Genomic DNA, 25,437 nt, shown 5'->3' with positions numbered 1-25,437 from the left:
ACCCACAACAAACAAACTATCAAGTCGATTCATGTGCAGCAATTCTGACAGATCTCCTCAAACCACCCACAGGACAGGGCGTGACAGGTGTATGGTTTGCGCTAACCACCCCTTTTCTCTTACAGTACGTCTAACCTAAACATCTTTAGAATCAATGTAAGAAGTATCAGGGATAGCTCTAGACTACAGATTGTGCTAACTTTTTTGCCTTCACAGGGTTGTGATATTTACATGCTGCAAGAATGTATGTTGTACCTTTCAGTTCCTATAATCAATCTGGTCAGGCAGTGGTCCTTCCTACTGGTCTGGTGGGGGCAGCAGAAGTCACTATCCTTATCCTTTCACACTTGATTCCGTCCATGAGCTCATCTGTGGCAGGCTACTGGTCACAGACGTCTCATGTGGGCTTCATGGGGGCTGGCTCTGTCTGTCTCTGTTTACTACAGTTGGAGCCGCCCTGATAGCTCACAGTGGTCTTGCATCGACTTTGAGTTCACATCTCGGGTGGTAAAACATCATGAGTATTCCATGGTCCCCTGCTTCTTCTCTGACCACAGGGACATTAGGCTGCAGGCAACTCTTCCCTCCCGGCAGTGGAAGCTTAATTGTGCCCTGTTCAAAGAGAGGAGGTAATGGAGGAACAGAGGAATCCCTACATTGCGTGGAGGAATGATAAGTGCCTTTATAACAAAACTGCTGAATGGTGGGAGTATGTTAAAGTCAAGTTTCATTCAGGCGAAAGGTCATCAACAAACTTGTGAGCAGAAGAGGGACTTTGAGCATCTAAAGAGACAGCTGCATTCCTTGCAGGAGCTCCACCAGTGTGTGGTTGGGACGTCAGGGTTGAGCTGAAGAAGACCAAGAAGGGCCAGAAAAGACAGTTTGAGAAGGAGTCTAAGGGCATCATCTTCCTTTATAAAGCAGAGCACCTGAAAAAGGGTGAAGTAGGAAGAATTATGATTACCATACAATGCCCTTTAAAAATAACAGCGCCTAGCAAATAGTGCCCCTGACAGTAATAATGCCATAAACATGGTGTTCCTAAAATATAATTAGTAATTAAACAATTTATTAATAGTATATTAAACAATTTAGTAATATAAGCTGGATGTGGATGATAAAATGCAATACAATATACTACTTAAAATCTAAAATTGATACATTGGTAAAATACAATTAAATATATAATAAATATATAATAGACTAGCGTTGGTAAAGTTAATCTCAATTAGTAATGCAGCTAAAATGTGGAATAGCAGAGATGGTGCTTCATAAATAATATCTCAATCCAAGTTAGGAGTGGGTGATAAATTAGAAAGTCTCAGATTATTCCAAAGGGCAAAAAAGCAATGCAGGCAGTGTTCTCTTATAGTGAGTGTTGGTTGCGGCGTCCCGCTTCTACTCACTGTTCAGTAATTATAGGTATTCCTTTCACTGCTGCGGTTCCGGTTCTCTGTGTATCCGACTGCTCGCCTTCTGGTTGTCTCCGCCTCCGGTCTATGTCGCTCTGGGCACCGCTCCCTGTAATTCTAGAGCCGATGTCCTCCAAGTTTCTGCTTGCCTGCTTCCACGCTGGTATAACTCGGCGGTCACGAAAAAAGAGCTTGTTCTCTGGGTATGAGAATTAACAGCTCCTCGTGAGTCAGCGTGCCAGGTCCTCTTTGCTTGGGAAGCGTTCCGGATTTATAGCGCCAACCTAGAATGATTGCGGCACTGGGTACAACAGGAGTTCGTGTGAAGGTAAGCTGGGGGTCTTGGATCAAACACGTTTCGGGGCTTCACGTTGCCCCTTCCTCAGTGATGAACAATCCCCCTTCCAAAAGACCTTTTTATACAAAAATGTGCTGCTGAATCCAATTATCCAATTTGATGTTGCTCCTCCTATTTTCAGCATTGTGAAGACAATCCGTACGATATGTGTGTCCAAGAATTGGTTATTATGTCTGGATCTCCCTTATTACCAGTCATTTGTTAAGGTTAATCTATATGTAAGCCGCTTACTACTTCTTGAGGCAAGATCTAATAGTATGTAGGAACGGGACCAGCCTGGACAACACTTATCAAGGGCCAATAGTCGCATGCATATAACATCCATATAAATAGGATAAAGGAATATATCCTATTGTCCTATTTATTATTTGGCTATTTCTATAATTCTATAATTCTACCAGTACTATAATAGCGCTAAAATAAAATAAAATCGACACACAGTGATATTGAATATATATGTATACAAGAATAATCAATAAAATATTTGGAACATATGAATTAATAATCTTTCAACCCATAATAATAAAATATTGTGAAACATACAAATTAATAGCCTTTCTACCTATAACAATAAATTCCACTGGATATCTCAAAACGAAATGATATCTGACACTGTTACCAATAAAACTTAATGGATAAAATGGTTGACGGTCCTTATTTTTTCCCCCAACACATTAGTTCTGTTGATCTTAGTTGTCTTCTTTATTATACTATATCTTTTTAATATTTTGATAATTCACTTAAAAGTTCCCTTATGACACTTATTTCGGATATTGACAATGTGGGGTTGAATGATCTGTGGTTCTGCAAATATCATGTACTAGTGGATGTGTCTCACTAAGGGCCGAACCCCCCAGCTTGAATGCACTGAAAGGGGTTTTGCCGTCAGTGGGGCACATCCACCCAAATTCACAGAAACCCGAACAATTCAAATTCCGCGTTCAATCCCCCCGGCATTAAAGTGTTAAGTTTGTAAATTCTTTGTGTCTCTAACCTGGACATCTTGCTTATATGGTCTCCTCCCCTCCATCCTTTCTCCACTTTGTCTATTGCTGCGAATATTAATCCTTTTGGGTTCTTGTCATGCTTCAATTTAAAATGTTTGGACAACGCATGCGTATCCAAACCTTTTCTAATATTCGCTACATGTTCGGAGATGCGTTTCTTTAAGGTTCTTTTAGTTCTTCCCACATACTGACATCCGCATGGGCATTCAATAATGTATATGACGTTATCCGAATTGCAAGTGAGGAATTCTTTAATTACATGTTTATAATTATTAGTCCTGGATATAATTTCTTTGGTTTTGCGGGGGAATGTGGTTTCCTTACAGTTCCCACATTTACCACATCTATGGAAACCTTCCATATTTAACCATTTTTGTATACTTGGCTTATTTGTGTCTTTCCTTTTTATCGTTGGGGCTACTAGAGTACCTAAGCTGGGAGCTTTAGTAAAGGAGATTTGTGGTTTCATTGGTATTAGGGCACCTATTATTTTGTCTTTTTGAAGTAAATGCCAGTGTTTGCCTATTATTTTTTGTATATTTCTATATTCCTCATTAAAGGGCAAAATCATCCTCAAATCTTCTTTCTCTCTTTGTTCATCCTTTTTGCTTCCTAGGAAAAATTCCTCTCTTTTCATGTTCCTAACTTTATTTAAGGAACTATTAATTAGTTCCTCAGGATAGTCTTTCTCCAAAAATGCCTTCTTCATTTCCCTAGCTTCTTTCTCAAAATAAACATCTGCTGTGCAATTACGCTTTATTCTACGAAATTGGCCCTGCGGTATATTGATTAGCCAGCTTGGTAAATGACAGCTGCTATATAAAATATAGCTGTTCCTAGTTGTGGGTTTGATGTAAGTACAGCTTTGTAGTGTTGTGTCTTTTGTAAAAATTTGTAGGTCCAAAAATTCAACTTTCTCTTTATTAATATTGTGGGTAAAATTTAAATTAAAATTATTAAAATTGATCTCTAATAAAAATTTGTCCAATGTTTCCCTACCTGACTTCCAAATAAAAAACACATCATCTATGTATCTTTGCCATAGTACCAGGTCCACCCCCAGTCGGGGGGCTATATTCCGCTCTTCCCACTCTGCCATAAACAGATTGGCATAACTGGGGGCGAACCTGGTACCCATGGCCGTGCCCCGTGTCTGTAAGTAAAAATCCGATTCAAAATTAAAATAGTTGTGGGTTAATATAAAATCGACACTCTGAATTAAAAAATCTATTTGTCCTTCTTGTAGTCTTCCTTCCTTCCTCAATTGCGTATCTACTGCTTCTTTTCCTTGTTCATGTCTTATAATTGTGTATAATGATTGAACATCAAGGGTGCCCATCCACCATTCATCCTCAAATTTCAAGTTTTCTATAATATTGATTATTTGCGTGGAATCTTTGGTATATGATGGGATTTTCTTAACCGTGGGTTGTAGTAAGACGTCGATATATTTTGATAAATTACACGTTAATGACTGAATACCAGAAACAATAGGGCAACCGGGTGGATTAATAATATCTTTATGAATTTTTGGTATACAATAGAATACCGGCAGTCTTGGGTATCTATTTAATATAAAATTGTATTCGTCGTCCGTTAAAACCCCTTTATTTCTGCCGTCTTCTACTAGACTGGTTAATTCCATAAAAAAACGGTCTGTGGGATCCCCATTTAATTTCTGGTATGTGTCAGCATCTGTCAGTTGTCTGTAACATTCTAAATTATATTTGTCTATGTCTTGTATGACTATTGACCCCCCTTTGTCAGCAGGGCGGATGATGATATTATTGTCTTTTTGTAATTGTTTTAACACATCTATCTCTTTTTTTGTTAAATTCTTTCGCCTATATTTATTGGTATCTTTCACTTTTCGTATATCGTTTGCAACACTCTCTTTAAATGTCGCTATTTCTTGACTTATTTCACATCTCGGGTACTTCTTTGAACGATTTTTTAACTGAGTATGGGTAAACTTTCCGCAGTGCATTGTGTCCATTATTTGTTTCTCGATTGGGTTTTTCGCAAAGTATTTTTTAAGGCACAACTTGCGTACAAACTTTTCCACCCCTATAAAGGTTGCAAACTTGTTTAATTTCTCTGTAGGGGCAAATTTGAGACCTTTATTAAGGAGTTGTTTCTGAACGTCTGATATTATGGTTGAACTCAAATTTATGATGGAGTCATTGGATATTGGAGGATCCGTTATCTGTGATGTCGTCGTTCCCTTCCTCCTTCCTCTCCGTATTTTACTCTTCCTTCTTTGTGGTACTGTGCATTGGGTTGTGTATTGTGGTTGTGCTGTTTGTGTTGCTGGTGATATCTCCCTGTTTGCTGGGTCCTGTATTCCTGTGGTGTTCTGTGTGACTGTGTCCTGTCTCTCAAATTGTATTGGTGCTCTGCTTGGGATTCGTGTTGTGCTTTCTGTGCTCCCCTCTGCGGTGACAAGTGTCTTGTGCGTATACGGTGGTGAGGCGGGGTCCGATCTAAAAAAGAATCCCTCTCTTCAAAAATTTCAAACCTATTTTGAATAGGTATACTAAAGTTCGTGTGTCTATTAGTGTCATTTGTGTGATTTACCCGTGATTTATTAGTCGTGCTGTTATAGTCCTCTCTAGTGTCTTCTACTATTACCCTCTCCATCTGTTGTTCTTTGTTGTCTTTCCTATCCTTCTTAAAAAAGAAAAGTTTTTTGATCTTTTTCTCCATAATTTCACGTTCAATCCTATCAAGGTTACTACAAACTTTAGTCTGTAGTATAGCTAATTCTTCTGTCTGTGGGAGTTTGTCCGTCAAAATTTTCATATCCGCAATCTTTTTAGTGGTCTCTTCCAAGATTATGCCGCGCCTTTTAATAATCAAACTTGTAAGTGCCACAGACTGTTCATGTAGCAGTCTGTTCCATTCCAAGTCAAATTCAGTGCTGCATAAATCCTGGGCCGGATTTTTGTTGTGTGTCAACCCTTTTGGTATTTGGTCAATATCTATGCATCTTTGAAGGGTTTTAATTTCCCATCTCTGTTTTAATTGACATATAAGTAACCCTTCTAAATCTCTAAATATTCTTCCTATACACATTTCTTCTCGATTTTCGGTATATACATTATCTTCAAAATTGTAATTATTAACTTTCTGATTTTTGGTTTCTATATGATTCCACATGTCCATGGTGTCAAACTCTCCGTGCAGTCACAAAGGCGATTTCAGAAATAGTTAAGTAGCTGATATGAGACGCACAGGATTGAGTGAGGCCACAGGAGGAGGTGCTCTCAGTAATAAAGGATTCGCCCTTCCTTTAACAAATGAACAAATATAAAACAATATACTGGGCACTCACACTACACATGGAACCATACGGAAATAGTAATTAAACAATTTATTAATAGTATATTAAACAATTTAATAATATAAGCTGGATGTGGATGATAAAATGCAATACAATATACTACTTAAAATCTAAAATTGATACATTGGTAAAATACAATTAAATATATAATAAATATATAATAGACTAGCGTTGGTAAAGTTAATCTCAATTAGTAATGCAGCTAAAATGTGGAATAGCAGAGATGGTGCTTCATAAATAATATCTCAATCCAAGTTAGGAGTGGGTGATAAATTAGAAAGTCTCAGATTATTCCAAAGGGCAAAAAAGCAATGCAGGCAGTGTTCTCTTATAGTGAGTGTTGGTTGCGGCGTCCCGCTTCTACTCACTGTTCAGTAATTATAGGTATTCCTTTCACTGCTGCGGTTCCGGTTCTCTGTGTATCCGACTGCTCGCCTTCTGGTTGTCTCCGCCTCCGGTCTATGTCGCTCTGGGCACCGCTCCCTGTAATTCTAGAGCCGATGTCCTCCAAGTTTCTGCTTGCCTGCTTCCACGCTGGTATAACTCGGCGGTCACGAAAAAAGAGCTTGTTCTCTGGGTATGAGAATTAACAGCTCCTCGTGAGTCAGCGTGCCAGGTCCTCTTTGCTTGGGAAGCGTTCCGGATTTATAGCGCCAACCTAGAATGATTGCGGCACTGGGTACAACAGGAGTTCGTGTGAAGGTAAGCTGGGGGTCTTGGATCAAACGCGTTTCGGGGCTTCACGTTGCCCCTTCCTCAGTGATGAACAATCCCCCTTCCAAAAGACCTTTTTATACAAAAATGTGCTGCTGAATCCAATTATCCAATTTGATGTTGCTCCTCCTATTTTCCACATTGTGAAGACAATCAGTACGATATGTGTGTCCAAGAATTGGTTATTATGTCTGGATCTCCCTTATTACCAGTCATTTGTTAAGTTTAATCTATATGTAAGCCGCTTACTACTTCTTGAGGCAAGATCTAATAGTATGTAGGAACGGGACCAGCCTGGACAACACTTATCAAGGGCCAATAGTCGCATGCATATAACATCCATATAAATAGGGTAAAGGAATATATCCTATTGTCCTATTTATTATTTGGCTATTTCTATAATTCTATAATTCTACCAGTACTATAATAGCGCTAAAATAAAATAAAATCGACACACAGTGATATTGAATATATATGTATACAAGAATAATCAATAAAATATTTGGAACATATGAATTAATAATCTTTCTACCCATAATAATAAAATATTGTGAAACATACAAATTAATAGCCTTTCTACCTATAACAATAAATTCCACTGGATATCTCAAAACGAAATGATATCTGACACTGTTACCAATAAAACTTAATGGATAAAATGGTTGACGGTCCTTATTTTTTCCCCCAACACAGTAGTTCTGTTGATCTTAGTTGTCTTCTTTATTATACTATATCTTTTTAATATTTTGATAATTCACTTAAAAGTTCCCTTATGACACTTATTTCGGATATTGACAATGTGGGGTTGAATGATCTGTGGTTCTGCAAATTTTGACGGACAAACTCCCACAGACAGAAGAATTAGCTATACTACAGACTAAAGTTTGTAGTAACCTTGATAGGATTGAACGTGAAATTATGGAGAAAAAGATCAAAAAACTTTTCTTTTTTAAGAAGGATAGGAAAGACAACAAAGAACAACAGATGGAGAGGGTAATAGTAGAAGACACTAGAGAGGACTATAACAGCACGACTAATAAATCACGGGTAAATCACACAAATGACACTAATAGACACACGAACTTTAGTATACCTATTCAAAATAGGTTTGAAATTTTTGAAGAGAGGGATTCTTTTTTAGATCGGACCCCGCCTCACCACCGTATACGCACAAGACACAGAAAGCACAACACGAATCCCAAGCAGAGCACCAATACAATTTGAGAGACAGGACACAGTCACACAGAACACCACAGGAATACAGGACCCAGCAAACAGGGAGATATCACCAGCAACACAAACAGCACAACCACAATACACAACCCAATGCACAGTACCACAAAGAAGGAAGAGTAAAATACGGAGAGGAAGGAGGAAGGGAACGACGACATCACAGATAACGGATCCTCCAATATCCAATGACTCCATCATAAATTTGAGTTCAACCATAATATCAGACGTTCAGAAACAACTCCTTAATAAAGGTCTCAAATTTGCCCCTACAGAGAAATTAAACAAGTTTGCAACCTTTATAGGGGTGGAAAAGTTTGTACGCAAGTTGTGCCTTAAAAAATACTTTGCGAAAAACCCAATCGAGAAACAAATAATGGACACAATGCACTGCGGAAAGTTTACCCATACTCAGTTAAAAAATCGTTCAAAGAAGTACCCGAGATGTGAAATAAGTCAAGAAATAGCGACATTTAAAGAGAGTGTTGCAAACGATATACGAAAAGTGAAAGATACCAATAAATATAGGCGAAAGAATTTAACAAAAAAAGAGATAGATGTGTTAAAACAATTACAAAAAGACAATAATATCATCATCCGCCCTGCTGACAAAGGGGGGTCAATAGTCATGCAAGACATAGACAAATATAATTTAGAATGTTACAGACAACTGACAGATGCTGACACATACCAGAAATTAAATGGGGATCCCACAGACCGGTTTTTTATGGAATTAACCAGTCTAGTGGAAGACGGCAGAAATAAAGGGGTTTTAACGGACGACGAATACAATTTTATATTAAATAGATACCCAAGACTGCCGGTATTCTATTGTATACCAAAAATTCATAAAGATATTATTAATCCACCCGGTCGCCCTATTGTTTCTGGTATTCAGTCATTAACGTGTAATCTATCAAAATATATCGACGTCTTACTACAACCCACGGTTAAGTAAATCCCATCATATACCAAAGATTCCACGCAAATAATCAATATTATAGAAAACTTGAAATTTGAGGATGAATGGTGGATGGGCACCCTTGATGTTCAATCATTATACACAATTATAAGACATGAACAAGGAAAAGAAGCAGTAGATACGCAATTGAGGAAGGAAGGAAGACTACAAGAAGGACAAATAGATTTTTTAATTCAGAGTGTCGATTTTATATTAACCCACAACTATTTTAATTTTGAATCGGATTTTTACTTACAGACACGGGGCACGGCCATGGGTACCAGGTTCGCCCCCAGTTATGCCAATCTGTTTATGGCAGAGTGGGAAGAGCGGAATATAGCCCCTCGACTGGGGGTGGACCTGGTACTATGGCAAAGATACATAGATGATGTGTTTTTTATTTGGAAGTCAGGTAGGGAAACATTGGACAAATTTTTATTAGAGATCAATTTTAATAATTTTAATTTTAATTTTACCCACAATATTAATAAAGAGAAAGTTGAATTTTTGGACTTACAAATTTTTACAAAAGACACAACACTACAAAGCTGTACTTACATCAAACCCACAACTAGGAACAGCTATATTTTATATAGCAGCTGTCATTTACCAAGCTGGCTAATCAATATACCGCAGGGCCAATTTCGTAGAATAAAGCGTAATTGCACAGCAGATGTTTATTTTGAGAAAGAAGCTAGGGAAATGAAGAAGGCATTTTTGGAGAAAGACTATCCTGAGGAACTAATTAATAGTTCCTTAAATAAAGTTAGGAACATGAAAAGAGAGGAATTTTTCCTAGGAAGCAAAAAGGATGAACAAAGAGAGAAAGAAGATTTGAGGATGATTTTGCCCTTTAATGAGGAATATAGAAATATACAAAAAATAATAGGCAAACACTGGCATTTACTTCAAAAAGACAAAATAATAGGTGCCCTAATACCAATGAAACCACAAATCTCCTTTACTAAAGCTCCCAGCTTAGGTACTCTAGTAGCCCCAACGATAAAAAGGAAAGACACAAATAAGCCAAGTATACAAAAATGGTTAAATATGGAAGGTTTCCATAGATGTGGTAAATGTGGGAACTGTAAGGAAACCACATTCCCCCGCAAAACCAAAGAAATTATATCCAGGACTAATAATTATAAACATGTAATTAAAGAATTCCTCACTTGCAATTCGGATAACGTCATATACATTATTGAATGCCCATGCGGACGTCAGTATGTGGGAAGAACTAAAAGAACCTTAAAGAAACGCATCTCCGAACATGTTGCGAATATTAGAAAAGGTTTGGATACGCATGCGTTGTCCAAACATTTTAAATTGAAGCATGACAAGAACCCAAAAGGATTAATATTCGCAGCAATAGACAAAGTGGAGAAAGGATGGAGGGGAGGAGACCATATAAGCAAGATGTCCAGGTTAGAGACACAAAGAATTTACGAACTTAACACTTTAATGCCGGGGGGATTGAACGCGGAATTTGAATTGTTCGGGTTTCTGTGAATTTGGGTGGATGTGCCCCACTGACGGCAAAACCCCTTTCAGTGCATTCAAGCTGGGGGGTTCGGCCCTTAGTGAGACACATCCACTAGTACATGATATTTGCAGAACCACAGATCATTCAACCCCACATTGTCAATATCCGAAATAAGTGTCATAAGGGAACTTTTAAGTGAATTATCAAAATATTAAAAAGATATAGTATAATAAAGAAGACAACTAAGATCAACAGAACTAATGTGTTGGGGGAAAAAATAAGGACCGTCAACCATTTTATCCATTAAGTTTTATTGGTAACAGTGTCAGATATCATTTCGTTTTGAGATATCCAGTGGAATTTATTGTTATAGGTAGAAAGGCTATTAATTTGTATGTTTCACAATATTTTATTATTATGGGTAGAAAGATTATTAATTCATATGTTCCAAATATTTTATTGATTATTCTTGTATACATATATATTCAATATCACTGTGTGTCGATTTTATTTTATTTTAGCGCTATTATAGTACTGGTAGAATTATAGAATTATAGAAATAGCCAAATAATAAATAGGACAATAGGATATATTCCTTTATCCTATTTATATGGATGTTATATGCATGCGACTATTGGCCCTTGATAAGTGTTGTCCAGGCTGGTCCCGTTCCTACATACTATTAGATCTTGCCTCAAGAAGTAGTAAGCGGCTTACATATAGATTAAACTTAACAAATGACTGGTAATAAGGGAGATCCAGACATAATAACCAATTCTTGGACACACATATCGTACGGATTGTCTTCACAATGCTGAAAATAGGAGGAGCAACATCAAATTGGATAATTGGATTCAGCAGCACATTTTTGTATAAAAAGGTCTTTTGGAAGGGGGATTGTTCATCACTGAGGAAGGGGCAACGTGAAGCCCCGAAACGCGTTTGATCCAAGACCCCCAGCTTACCTTCACACGAACTCCTGTTGTACCCAGTGCCGCAATCATTCTAGGTTGGCGCTATAAATCCGGAACGCTTCCCAAGCAAAGAGGACCTGGCACGCTGACTCACGAGGAGCTGTTAATTCTCATACCCAGAGAACAAGCTCTTTTTTCGTGACCGCCGAGTTATACCAGCGTGGAAGCAGGCAAGCAGAAACTTGGAGGACATCGGCTCTAGAATTACAGGGAGCGGTGCCCAGAGCGACATAGACCGGAGGCGGAGACAACCAGAAGGCGAGCAGTCGGATACACAGAGAACCGGAACCGCAGCAGTGAAAGGAATACCTATAATTACTGAACAGTGAGTAGAAGCGGGACGCCGCAACCAACACTCACTATAAGAGAACACTGCCTGCATTGCTTTTTTGCCCTTTGGAATAATCTGAGACTTTCTAATTTATCACCCACTCCTAACTTGGATTGAGATATTATTTATGAAGCACCATCTCTGCTATTCCACATTTTAGCTGCATTACTAATTGAGATTAACTTTACCAACGCTAGTCTATTATATATTTATTATATATTTAATTGTATTTTACCAATGTATCAATTTTAGATTTTAAGTAGTATATTGTATTGCATTTTATCATCCACATCCAGCTTATATTATTAAATTGTTTAATATACTATTAATAAATTGTTTAATTACTATTTCCGTATGGTTCCATGTGTAGTGTGAGTGCCCAGTATATTGTTTTATATTTGTTCATTTGTTAAAGGAAGGGCGAATCCTTTATTACTGAGAGCACCTCCTCCTGTGGCCTCACTCAATCCTGTGCGTCTCATATCAGCTACTTACCTAAAATATAATTGTGCTAAACTGATACTGTTTTAGGGTGCCGACACAGTAATAATGCTCCCAAAAGTCCCACTAGTTGTAATAACTCCTGGTAATAGCACCTGCCTCCATAGTGTCCATGGAAGCAATGTTCTGCCAAGTAGTAATAATTCACCCTATAGTGTGCCCCAGTAGTTGTAACATCCACAACAGTGCCTCCAGAAATAATAATGCCCACTATAGTGCCCCCAGTAGTAATAAAGTTCCCAATAGTAGTACTCATACTACTACATACTACGGCGGCAATGGCTAGCTTGTAGTACTCATGTCTAATAGTGCCCCAATAGTATGCTGCCCTAAGGTGCCAAAGGAAAATGAAATGAAATGCAAACCTCACCTTTTATTATTCTGTCTGTGATGAGGTGCAGGCCACCAGCCTCTTCTGGCCTGCTCCCTGATCAGGCAGTCATGATGATGATGATGTCATAGCGCTGCCTGCACCATCCTCTGATAGACCAGATCTAGTGGATTATAGCACATCGGTGGGGCAGGGAGACATCGGGTCCTTTGTCCCATGCAGTATTCACCTGTATTGCTGGGACAATACTGCAGAGCGTACACCGCGGGTACACATACCACAGCCTTAGAAACTCTGCTCTAATTGCCTTAAAACCAACTTTGACAGAAGAAAACTGAGAAAAATTTAACATGTAAACCCAGCCACAGGTGCAGAAATTATGGCAGCACCACAATGAAAAACATGGAGATCAGCGGCTCCTGTGCCTACCATTGTACCTAAAAGGAGGACGCAATACAGTGGGGTACGATACTACAACATAGAGTATAAGTCATAATCTACTTGAGTCAGACAAATGACACTAGAAGTCTAGAAGATAAAAGATTGTTACTCAACACACTTGGCCCCCACTTGTGATATTCACTTATTTCCTCGATGCCTCCATGAGTTTGCTAGTGACCTGGAATCTGTGGTACATCTCTGCAGTGGTATAGTGTAATGGCGTAAAATTTGAAGGGGCACCGGAGCGGACGGTGGGGGAGCACAGGAGGTGATGGTTCCCGCCCTTGCTGTTCAGTCTCGTATGAGTTAGTGGAACAGTGAAGGATGGTTGTGATGACATCACTGTGAGGGCTTATGCCCACGAACATGTGCGGCTCGTGCCTGTGCTGTGGACCACAAATTGCGGTCCACAGTGCATGGGCACCAACCGTGGGGCAGCCGCATGCGGATCGCAGACCCATTTACTTGAATGGGTTCCGCGATCCGCATCCGACACGCCGCACCGCAAAAAAGTAGTGTATGCACTACTATTTTGCGGTGTGGAGGCATGTATAGTAAACCCACGGAAGCACTCCGTAGTGCTTCCCATCCATGCCTCCGTTCCGCATCTCCCGGATTGCAGACCCATTCAAGTGAATGGGTCCGTGAAGTGGGATGCACACGGCCGGTGCCTGTGTATTGCGGACCCGCCGTATGCGGGCTTCTATACGGCAACGGCAGGCACACGTTCGTGGGCATGAGCCCTGACTCTCCTGCTCAGTGTCTTAGGAAATGTGATGATGTCATCACACTGCTCGAGACCCGACGACTATGTCATCACGACCACCTAAGACGGGAAGCAGGAACCCAAGGCAACATGCCACAAGAAGCCCGCATCACAGACTGCGGGAGTGAGGCATTTTGCATTTTTTGTGGGCACTATGGGGGAAAGGGAGGCATTGTATGAACAGAGGACATTATGTTGGAAAAGGAAGTGAAATTTGGTAACCGTCTGTCTGTCTGGTTCTCACTTCAGTGACTTGATGGAGGCTCTGTCCTGTCCGGCCTGCAGGATAGAGACATTACAGTGAGTATAAGAGATGTGTACAGGACTGAGACATGTGGGGCACACGTTATACATGGATTTTATTCTATTTTATGCTCCGCACCATTGTTATGTCTATGAGATAAACTGCTGACTGCTCCTTGATATGTGACGTCTCTACTAATGTCTGACTAATGCACCAGGTCCAGTCCGGCCTGCAGGATAGAGACATTATCACAGAGAAACGTGTGGTGACGTCTTGTACAGAATCTGCATGTAATAGAGGAGGATCTGTGGCATTTCTCTATATAGTTGGATCTCTAATACAGATGAGCAGATACAGCCTGCGCTTAGGGAAAAATTAAACAGTTCCACATATTCTCGAAGAAATAACTCAGTTTCAAAATAAATTCACTTCATGTAGCTAAATCCAAGGGTTTTAACTCAGTCCAAAATAACTCAATGTCAGCCCACCACCCCATATCAGATGGATTAAACATTATGACTCTTGTCAGTCCAACACTGCCTGTAAAAAACATTGCCCAAAGGAACCATAGAGGTCCTCTGCCAAAGCAGAATACATTTTTCTAAATCCTATATCACATTGTGTTGTCTGTATAATAAGCTCAACATCTACTCAATCGGTAATAATTCTTCAAACTGATACATTTAGCAATTTGCATGTCATGGTGGTCTTCGTTTTCATTCTTGACACATAAAATAAACAATTAATCAGAATTTTTTCCAACGGTCTTGGATGGCCTTTATCTCATGATAACAATGTGACATATATCACTTCCTGTTAGTTCAGTACATCTGAATACTCAACAAACGACAAAAAAGAATATACAAAAATAGGAGAAGTATATGGTGGGTTCAGCATGCATGTTGGTACTTGCATCCCTGGATCCGATGAAAGCTGTAATGGCACCGGACGGGGTTACAAGCAAAGTGTACTTGGCTTGCATGCTGACCTGCATTCCCTGGATTTTATGTGGCTGTCATGGCCCATGAACAGGTAGGAACAAGAGTTAGGGACCACTCATGAGACAGCCTTGACGCGGTGAGTGGCTTACTATGCTTTGGCCAAAATATAAACCAATGTCTCATCCAGCATGGAGGGCAGAGTGCTGGATGTAGTGTGCGATCACATTTGCATTTTCCGTTTGTATATGTATTTCGCCATAGCGATCTGCACCTACAGGCAGGTTGTGCTGACCCAACCCCTTATTTTTTTCTTTGTAGTATATATTGGAGGCGTGGCGATCTCCTTGGAGTCATTGCACACCTGACCAGTTAATCTGTCCTTGAGGCTGGTTTTAAAGTCAGTATAAAACTGAGTCTGCTTGTATAGAACCTACCATTAGCCATCTGGCTCCAGGAGAAGTATATGGTGGGTTCAGCATGCATGTTGGTACTTGCATCCCTGGATCCGATGAAAGCTGTAATGGCACCGGACGGGGTTACAAGCAAAGTGTACTTGGCTTGCATGCTGAACTGCATTCCCTGGATTTTATGTGGCTGTCATGGCCCATGAACAGGTAGGAACAAGAGTTAGGGACCACTCATGAGACAGCCTTGACGCGGTGAGTGGCTTACTATGCTTTGGCCAAAATATAAACCAATGTCTCATCCAGCATGGAGGGCAGAGTGCTGGATGTAGTGTGCGATCACATTTGCATTTTCCGTTAATATACAAAAATAGTTTTATTTTTTCACGTTATTTTCAGTACAATAAATACAAATGCTCGTATATATTTCACCTTGCAGAAATGCATTCTTATAGATACAGCACCCTCTAGCAGGCCATGAGATGAACTGCAAGTTAAGAGTTGTACAGCAATACATAAGGAGGTTCCCAGTGACTGAGATCGAGCCGGGTGCTCTGCATCTCTGTCCCTGACCTTGTGTCATGGTGGTGGCATTGCTGGAGGTTCCTCCTCATCAGAATCAAACTCCACATTTTCATCTTTCACCCATTTCCCTGTGCCATCTGGAATCCACCCAGAGCTGTGGAGAGAAGGTGAGAGCAACTACCACAAGGTGCCCGAACAGGTGTCACCACAGAGAGCCAAAGTCCTCACCGGTAGCAGGCAGAGAGACGCTTACCTCCTCAGAGACAGATAGTGCTCCATTACTCGCCTTCTCTCAGGGTCGTCATTCAAATCTTCACCTTTCTGAATCTTTTTCTTAGTTTTACTGGTTTTCTGGGATTCAGACTGTCTGCACATACCTGAGAAATGGGGATAACTACTTAATGTACACATACATCTATACCCAGGTTATACCAGCATGCGCCATATCACTATATACAGGAAGATGTATAGCTTATACCAGCTGTACATATATAATCATATACAGGAGATACCCAGGTTATATCAGCATGCTCCATATCACTATACACAGGAGATACCCAGGTTATACCAGCATGCTCTATATCACTATATACAGGAGATACCTAGGTTATACCAACATGGTCCATATCACTATATACAAGAAGATATATAACTTATACCAGCTGTTCATATATAATTATATACAGGAGATGCCCAGGTTATACCAACATGGTCCATATCACTATATACAAGAAGATATATAACTTACACCAGCTGTACATATATAATTATATACAGGAGATGCCCAGGTTATACCAGCATGGTCCATATCACTATATACAAGAAGATATATAACTTATACCAGCTGTACATATATAATTATATACAGGAGATGACCAGGTTATATCAGCATGCTCTATAGCACTATATACAAGAAGATGTATAACTTATACCCAGGTTATAGCAGCAATTTCACATTTGGAGCCACTCCTTGGATCAGGACTGGAGGTCTCGGCTGGGGTCTTGTGCAGGTCCGGCTGAGTATATACCGAACTGCTGCTCTGTGGAGATGGTGAGGATTGGGGCGGCTCCTCCACCTTAGAACTGCTCGTCCTCCTCACATCTCCTGGCCTGGAATAAACAGTGAGATAAAAAGTGGAACTCTGCTTGATCAAGTTGAGTTGTCGGATCTCATCTCTGCTAGATCCAGGAATGACATCCCACAAGAGCCAATAGGGGTAGGAAAGATAACCTCGCCAGAACACCCTTAAAATGTAACATCCCTCTGGTGCAGCAGCTGTTTTATGGGGCAGCCTTCAGCAATGCATTCTGGGTAATCTTCCTGGTCTGTTCCAGCAGTGGAGCTGGGGCCTAAGGAAAAGGATACGTCATGATATAAGGTGAGAATACCTCTTTAACTCACCAGATAACATAGAATATCACCCCCGGGTGCACTCACCTGTTCCCTGGCCTCTTCTGCCTGGATGTACAGCTCGTGCTGTCGCTTCTGGACCTCGTTCCTGTGAGCTGCCTTCTTCCCATAGATTATCTTCATATCTGGGGGGGGGGCAGGAGCGAGAAGGTCATAAACCCACAGGAGCACAAAAAACCCCACGAGAAATAAGGAGGATATCTACTCAGTGACAAAAAAAAACATACCAAATACCCAGACAAAAATGTTGGTTTAGGGGGGCGTGGCTTGCTCATGGCGGAGTAGGACGCAGGGAAGTGAAGCTCTCCCGCCATCTCCGCTTGAATAGCTATTTTCACCTGAATACCTGCTCATTTATGATCCCTGATGGGCCGCAAAACTGCCAAGGGGTCGCAGGAGCCTGCACAGCAGCCAGAGGGGTCCGGGATTGAGAAGTTTTTCGGATCTCAGCCGAGCGGCACAGGGCCTGCAGAGACGCCCAAGATGGCGACCGGGAAGAATGTGCCTGCGACCGCTGGTAATATGAGCCCGCCGCATGCTGATAGAGAGTCGGGAAGAACGACGGCCGGTGCTACAGACGGTGAATGGGACATCCGCACGTTTTTACAGGCACTCCCTACCAAGGACGACCTGGCTCAATCGGTACAGAGGTTGGAGCAGACGTACCGCTCCGAGATGGAGACCCTGAAAGGGGAAATTAAACATCTGGGCACCAGGGTCGAGGCTGCTGAGAAGATACAGGAGACCTTTCACGATCAGTTAGACGACCAGCATAAAGTACTGTCGGCGCATTCACAGCAGATTAATCACCTGTTATCCCATGTGGATGACCTGGAAAACCGCCATCGCAGGAATAACCTGCGGATCCGAGGGGTAGCGGAAAAGATATCCACGTCTGAGTTAGAGGCAACGATTCAGACCTTCTTTGGTACACTGCTGGGGGACTCAGCACAGCTACCGGTGGAGTTAGATCGCCTGCACAGGGCCTTGGGTCCTAAATCCACGGACGTCTCCAGACCACGGGACATTGTGTGCTGGGTGCACTTCTTTAAAGTGAAGGAGGATATAATAAGAGCAGCCAGGCAAGCGGACACCCTTGAGCTTGAAGGTTCTGCAGTCCAGATTCTACCGGATCTTTCTAGACGTACTCTCCAACTTAGAAGGGCGGTGAAGCCCCTACTCACCTTACTAAAAGAAAGAGAGATCCCATATAGATGGGGCTACCCATTCCAGCTGCACGCTAGGAAAGACGGCAGATCGGCAGTTTTCAAAGATCCGGAGGACCTTCCTAAGTTTCTGAAGACTCTGTCGCTCCCAAGTGTCTCATTACCGAAGTGGCCGTTGGTCCTGGAGCCTGCCCCAAGACCACAGAGAGAAAGATGGTCTGAGGTTTCCCCAAGGGCTTCTAAGCAAAGGAAGTCACCATGAAGCTGGTCTATATAACCAAAGGGTTATTTAACTTCTCACAGTGGTCGAGTAGTAGGCCACTTCTATGAGTTGAAGTTTGTCCCATACTAATATGGTTGTAGCTGGTAGGCTATCCTGTTATGTTCGCTCATAATGTTCTCATACTGTTCAGGACATTATGGGGGACGAATGTTATTATGTTTTGGGACACGCTGATTCAAAATGAGTTCCAGCCAGGAAATTAGTAGGACCGCAGGGGCCTATAATGTTTACTTAATGCAGGATGTATTTTAGCATTCTTTCCTTTTTTTTCATATATTTGTCTTATGAATAGCTTTTCCTTGTATATCAGTTGATATTATCATATGGAGATGGGCGGAGGCCTGCTCTGTCATCTAGAGCATCCTCTTCTCCCTTAGATGTGTGGGTTGTGGATGGTTGCTTTGTTCCACTACCTATTGTTATTTACAAAAATTGTCATTATCATTGCCTCATACTATGGGGGCCTTTTTGTTATACGTGTCGTTTGTACGTCTCCCCTGATGTGTCTTGTCTTCCCCAGGGCATTGGTTTTGCCCTTATATGTTAGGTATCCAACTGTTAACATAAATATATCTCTGGGTTGCGATGTCATCCATTAAGGTCTGCTCCTATAATGTCAATGGATTGAATGAACCGGTCAAGAGGAATCAGGTGTTATATAACCTCCATAAACAGAAAGTGGGTATAGCCCTCGTGCAGGAGACCCATTTTAAAAAAGGTCATGTCCCCTCGTGCAAAAATAGGTACTATACCACATGGGCTTGTTAAAGCAGCCCTAAATTAGGGCATTTTAGATACACTCTGGTGTTCCGGATCAATGTACCCCCCCAGGGGTTAATATCCACGCGTGGCTGAGAGACTGAACACTGACACAGAAGTTGGTCAAAGCAATCTCTAACTTTATTTAAATCAGGTAAGCCGTATTATACATCTTCAGAAGAGGGCAGTCCTCACTGAGGCTTAAACATTGTTTCATTGGTCAAAAAGGAAGAAGAGATAAGAGAGAGGCGATAATACACCTGCATTTGCGCACTGGGTCCTACTTTGGAATGTGAACTAATGTAAACATCTCGTTACCATCGCCATTTTGTAATGGCTTACAATCTAACAATAATACTGCATACGTCATATGTGACACTTCAAAGAGGTGCTTCTCTATAGGCAGTGAATAATATATATCATCAAGCCATATGATTGGCTTACGCATCTCCACCACACTCTATGGGACACCTGTAGTAAGATGAGAAATCAGACACTGCCCGCAGCACTTTGCCCCCCTTCCTCTCCAGCCTTGGGGTGGGGGGGGGGGAGGCACTTGAAGAAGAAAAGTTTAACTCATTACAGTCCTAAATATACAAAAAATATAGAATAAAATTCACACATCTTTAACAGTCCCCCCTTGAATTTCATTCTCTCCCTAAACCTAACCATCTGTCCCAATGCTCCGCCTCCTTTTCACCAGCTTCCACGACAAGTCATTCCTAGCGAACAACCTCCCGTGACACTGGATTTGAGCACGGGGAAGTCAGATGATCTTTCCCTAACCGGCGTTGACAGTATATGGGGGGGACTGGGGGTCATCAATGCTTCTGATTTTCTGGATCGATGTTTTCATGCAATTTTTCATATTCTTTTGAGTCATGATCAACAGTCACACAAGGGAAAACCAGTCTCAACACTTCCTTGAAATCAATCCAATTATGCTTTCCTTTGAGCTTCACTGTGCTTGTGGTCAACAACAGTCGGAATGGACCATCAAACCAGGGTTTTAGGACTTTTCTAACGTGTCTTTTTCTACCACCCAATCTCCAGACACAAGTGGGTGGGTTCCTGGTACTTTATCAAAACCTGAAAGTGAAGCAAAAACTCGAAAATGTACTTTAGTCAAATGCTTGTACAAACTGATCACATAATCTGTCAGACAACCATGTTGCATCTGAAGCTGCTTGTGGGAAATAAATCCTATCCTAGGGGCTGACCCAAAAAGGACCTTATAGGGACAAAGGCCTGTCTCACGGTTAGGCGTATACCTTACTAAAAGAGGGCTACCAGCAGGCACTCTAAGGCTTCTGAATCTTTAACTTAGTGTCCCGTTCAGTTCCTTTTCCCTACTCTACGCTGCTTTGTGGATGGTACGAAGCATGTAAAGCCTGTCCTACACCTAAAACCTTCATCATCTCCTGCATCACTTTACCTGTGAAGTGAACACCTGTGTCACTTTCAATGATCTAAGGTACCCCATACCTGCACACAACTTTGGCCATAATCTTTTTTACTTCTTTGGGTACGGTTTTGGCCATCCTGAAAACAAGTCACATATCAATACATACTCATACATGCCCACCTTGTGTAGTTGAAGGTAGTTTGTATACGTTGAAACAGATACAAAAAGCAAGACGTGTTTCTTGGGTACCTTAACCACATTACCCACGTTGTTGTGGGCACAACCGTTTATCCTTGAGTATGTCTGACTGTTACAGTGCTGAACCCTGGGGCGTACCATATGCTACGTACTAAATCACACATAGCAGTTTTTGTCTGGTGCGTCACTCCATGGGTTGCCTGTGCCATCGTGGATTAGAGGGACCTGGGAAGGTAAAGTTTCCCTTCTTATTTGTAGTCCCCCCTTTTCCATCCACCAGTCCCTTTCCTCCTTCCCCATCTGGTTCTGTAAGGTCTTAAGAACTTTCGGGAGACAGGAGGAGTTCTTTCAGGGACCTGAACTGTGGCCACTTAAGACAGGGGTCTGCTTAGGTAATTTGGCAGCCATTTTTGCCGCCTGATCTGCCGTGGCTTTACCCTCTGCCTCCTCTGCATCTGTTTACAGTGGCCTTTCGTTGCTATCATCACCTCTCATGTTAGTGACAAGAGGGCTTCCATCAGAGACCTCACTGCTTCCCCATTTTCGATGGGTTTACCTGAAGCGATCAAGGAGTCTCTGGCTTTCCATGTGGGCCCATAGTCATGGGCTATCCCAAAAGCACACCTGGAATCAGCGTAAATGTTGGCTGTTCTTTCGATCTGCATATCTGCAAGCCATCTTCAGAGTCTTTTAGCTCCACTTCTTGAGCAGACATGTGTGGTAGTTCACGTTTAATCACCACTGCCCAACCTGTGTAGTACCTGCCATCCTGGCCATACCTCGATCCATCCACAAAGAGCACATGATCTGGATTACCTAATGGCTGATTTACCAAATCCTACTACCTCTTGTGACATCATCTGCAAACAGTCAGGAGCCTCTTCCTTTGACCTGGAAGAAAAGTTTAAAGTGCGGTGCCCTAACTCTTCCCTCCCCCCTTGGTCCAGAGGCAACAGGGTGGCTAGGTCCAAAGAATTACACCTTTGGAGAGCAACATTGTCAGGCAACAAAATGGAACACTGCATTCTCAAATAACGGGCAACAAAACAATCATTTGGATTGTACGTTCATGAGGATAGGTGTAAAATCACCATCACTTTGTGGTTCAGAACTATCTCCGAGATTTCATCAAGCACAGCTAGTACAACTACTACAGCTCTGATGCAGAAAGGGGCACCTCTTGCCACGGGATCAAGTCTGACTGTATAATATGCTACGGGGCGTTATTGCTGGCCATGCAGTTGGGTGAGGACAGCTGAGTCATGGCCACTCACTTCATAACAATACAATCTAAATGTAATAATCTGATAGTACATTGTGGGGGAACACAAAATTGCCAGCTCTAGGCATAAAAAGCATCTACCACCTCATCTGTGAAGCGGTAGGGACTAAAGGACAGATCAATCACAGTGGAGTGAGTAGGGGTAATGGGAACCTGAGCCAACAAGGTGTGTGTATTGGGCACGATGTGGGCGTTAGAAACTGTGACTTCATTAACAGCATGTAGGTCATGTACCATCCAATGGTGAGTGGTTTTGCTTTTTTCAGCTTCTGGGAGTACTGATACAAACATGGACCAGGGAATTTTATCACCAATGGCCAACAAACAAAGTTCCTGGTCGTTGAGGGCACCTGTAAGCTTCACAGTGCCGTCCTCCTGATGTGAGAAACCAGCATGTACTTTTGCAAGCAAATCTGCACCTAGGAGGCAACAAAGGGCGTTACCACTGACCAGCAAACGGGCAAGCGCATCTTGGTTAGGGGCAAATCTAATGTGGATGGTTTCTGTTGAAAAGGGAACGTACTACTTTCCTATCCACTTCTACCCAAAGACTGGTGTGCTTGGAGAGTAAATCAGTGGAGGCCATGTTTGCTGTGCACAACTGTCTTGGCTGCTCCAGTATCAATCAAAAAGGGACTACTTCTTTATCACCCAGAGTAAGGGATATCATTGGGCCAGACTGAATCTGCTAAAAATGTTTAAAAGTAGAGCCGATACTGGATTTCCTGTTTCCTAATCTTGATCTAACTCCCCCCTCCCCTTACCTGTCTTTGTGTTCTCCTTATAACAAAAAAAACATGGGTGTCTGTGGGGACGGACAGTGATCCGGGCATGGTCAACATAGAATACAATCCTCTCGTGTGGTGTGGACGAGGAGTACCACACACAGCACAACACTCTCTCTTCTGGGATCTGGGTCCCACAGACTCTGCAGGCCCATCACAGGGTGACAGACTTACTTTTTCCTCACTTCAATGAGGCGTTTGACATCAGGGCTGAAGCAATGCCAAAGGAACACTACCTCTGGTTGGCACCACTGAACCACCCAATGCCGCTTGATGTTACTTTGCATTTTGGCTTACAGAAGTATCCAACTTTCCCTATCGCGGAAATAATAGACTGGAAAACAAAACAGGACTTCTCATCTTCCATGGGAGTGTCTTGTAACTAGGGGATGGGCACAAGGGCTGTCGTTGTCTGTAACGTCCACCCCTATCCTCCTCCCTCCGCTCGGAGTCATCTAAGCCCACCCCTTTCAGTCGGACGCTGTGGTCCCCCTTTTGTCTGTCAGTAAGGTGCCAGCTATCTATCAGAACAGAGCTCTGATGTTTAGCACAACACTTAACATGTAACACGTAACTTCAAACATTGAAACAAACAGATCTGACAATACAGACATGAACACACAAAGGGCCCATAAGAAACTTTTCATTGACTTCGATATAAAAGAAAAAATGTACAGCTTGATCAATGCTGTTGGCACCAATAAAAACCCCAAAACTTCCAAGAAAAAATAAAATAAAATCCTCAATGCGCATATTATTTAAAAAACAAATACCGTACTCCATACGCATTCATATACATTTTCATTAACAGCTCATAATCAGTCTTCACACATATTCGCCTCAATTACAACTCAAGGCCACACCCATTCACATTCCACTGAATCATTTATGTCTTCCAACCCACATTGTTTCATCCCAAAACTTGCAGCACAGACAAACACAGCTTTCCTGGAAACAGCCACACCACACCCAGAATTGCTGATGGTCTGTCGCTGTAAGACAATATACATGTTATATAATGATACAGTCATTTTGTTAAAAGCTGGATTCCCACAGTGCACTGCTTGGGAAAGAAGAAAGAAGAAAGAAGATTATTGAACAATTCTTTGTCTTCTATAATAATAATATTACACATATAACATCACTTACTCAATACGATTCTCTGTCCCCATTTTTCCCTCCCCCCATTTTCCTGCTCCTCTTATCTCAGGAATGTTTCTGTGTGAAGGGGGGGGGGAATGAATTTCTCTATTTCACAGTTCCTGACACTGCTCTGTTTTCTCACTCGTTAAAACTCCCCCTTCAACATCACCGGAGTTCTGATGCCCTCAGTCTGTAAGCTCTAACTTCAGTTTCTTACAGATTTTCATCCCTGTTGCCAGCTGGGCGACCTTCTGTCCGGGGCCACACTTCTCTAACATTCTTTGTCACATTTTAACTTTCATTTCTCCATATCACATCCTATAATCTCCCTCTTTATAATACTGGGACTGACCCATCTTAACAACAGTATTACAAACTGACACACACACAAAACAGAGGAGTGATCAGCACCTTTAACCCTTTCCTCCGCAGACAAAGGATTCACCCTCCCCACTGGTTTGCTCAAATCTGACTATCACGTCTGACTAGTCAGCCGGGACTCCCCGCACGTCTTCCCCAAAACCAGGGGTCAGGCCGGGCTCCGTCGCATCTTCCTGGGGGTCAGGTCAGGTAGAGAATATCACCGCAGTCTTCCATTAGATCAAAAAGGTCATGAGAGGTTCTACCATCTTCCTAGGGTCAGGTCAGGTAGTCTCTGCAGTCTTCCATTTAGATCAAAAAGGTCATACGGCTCTACACGTCTTCCTGGTCAGGTCAGCCGGAGTTTCTTTGTCCCACAACTCGGCGCTACAGCGCCCCCTTCCAAACCAGGAGGTTACGGTCCCCTTTGTCTGTGGTTTTACCGTCTGTGCTCAACTCACTCCTCGCATATATCACAGACAAAACATAAACACACCAGAGTGATCTATAATTTCAGACTATGGTTCTATGGACTCCAGGCTTTCAGCATTACAGCCGACTACTATACTTACATGGGTACCACCCCACAGCGGACTGAGCTATCCGAGCATGACGAAGTAAATAACAGAAAGGCGGATGAGATAAAAAGTTTTCTCACCTTTCTTTGAGGTTGTAATCC

The 25,437-nt window shown here is 41.8% G+C and overlaps 2 protein-coding genes across 2 annotated transcripts in view; one reads left to right on the top strand and one right to left on the bottom strand.

Moving 5' to 3' along the window:
* LOC120981622 (NACHT, LRR and PYD domains-containing protein 3-like) overlaps window positions 1–25,437 on the bottom strand; it is a 3,400,916-nt gene that overhangs the window by 526,014 nt on the left and 2,849,465 nt on the right. The window lies entirely within an intron of this gene.
* LOC120981625 (ribonuclease inhibitor-like) overlaps window positions 14,100–25,437 on the top strand; it is a 340,361-nt gene continuing 329,023 nt past the window's right edge. The window contains exon 1 of the mRNA XM_040411196.1: window positions 14,100–14,152. Within this exon, the coding sequence (XP_040267130.1) occupies window positions 14,109–14,152 (44 nt within the window). The 5' untranslated portion in view covers window positions 14,100–14,108. The remainder of the gene's footprint in view (window positions 14,153–25,437) is intronic.

The sequence above is a fragment of the Bufo bufo genome, chromosome 11 (assembly GCF_905171765.1).
Source record: "Bufo bufo chromosome 11, aBufBuf1.1, whole genome shotgun sequence".
Classification (NCBI taxonomy): Eukaryota; Metazoa; Chordata; class Amphibia; order Anura; family Bufonidae; genus Bufo; species Bufo bufo.
Note: the sequence above shows the minus strand (reverse complement) of the source record. Positions and strands in the feature narration are given on the sequence as shown.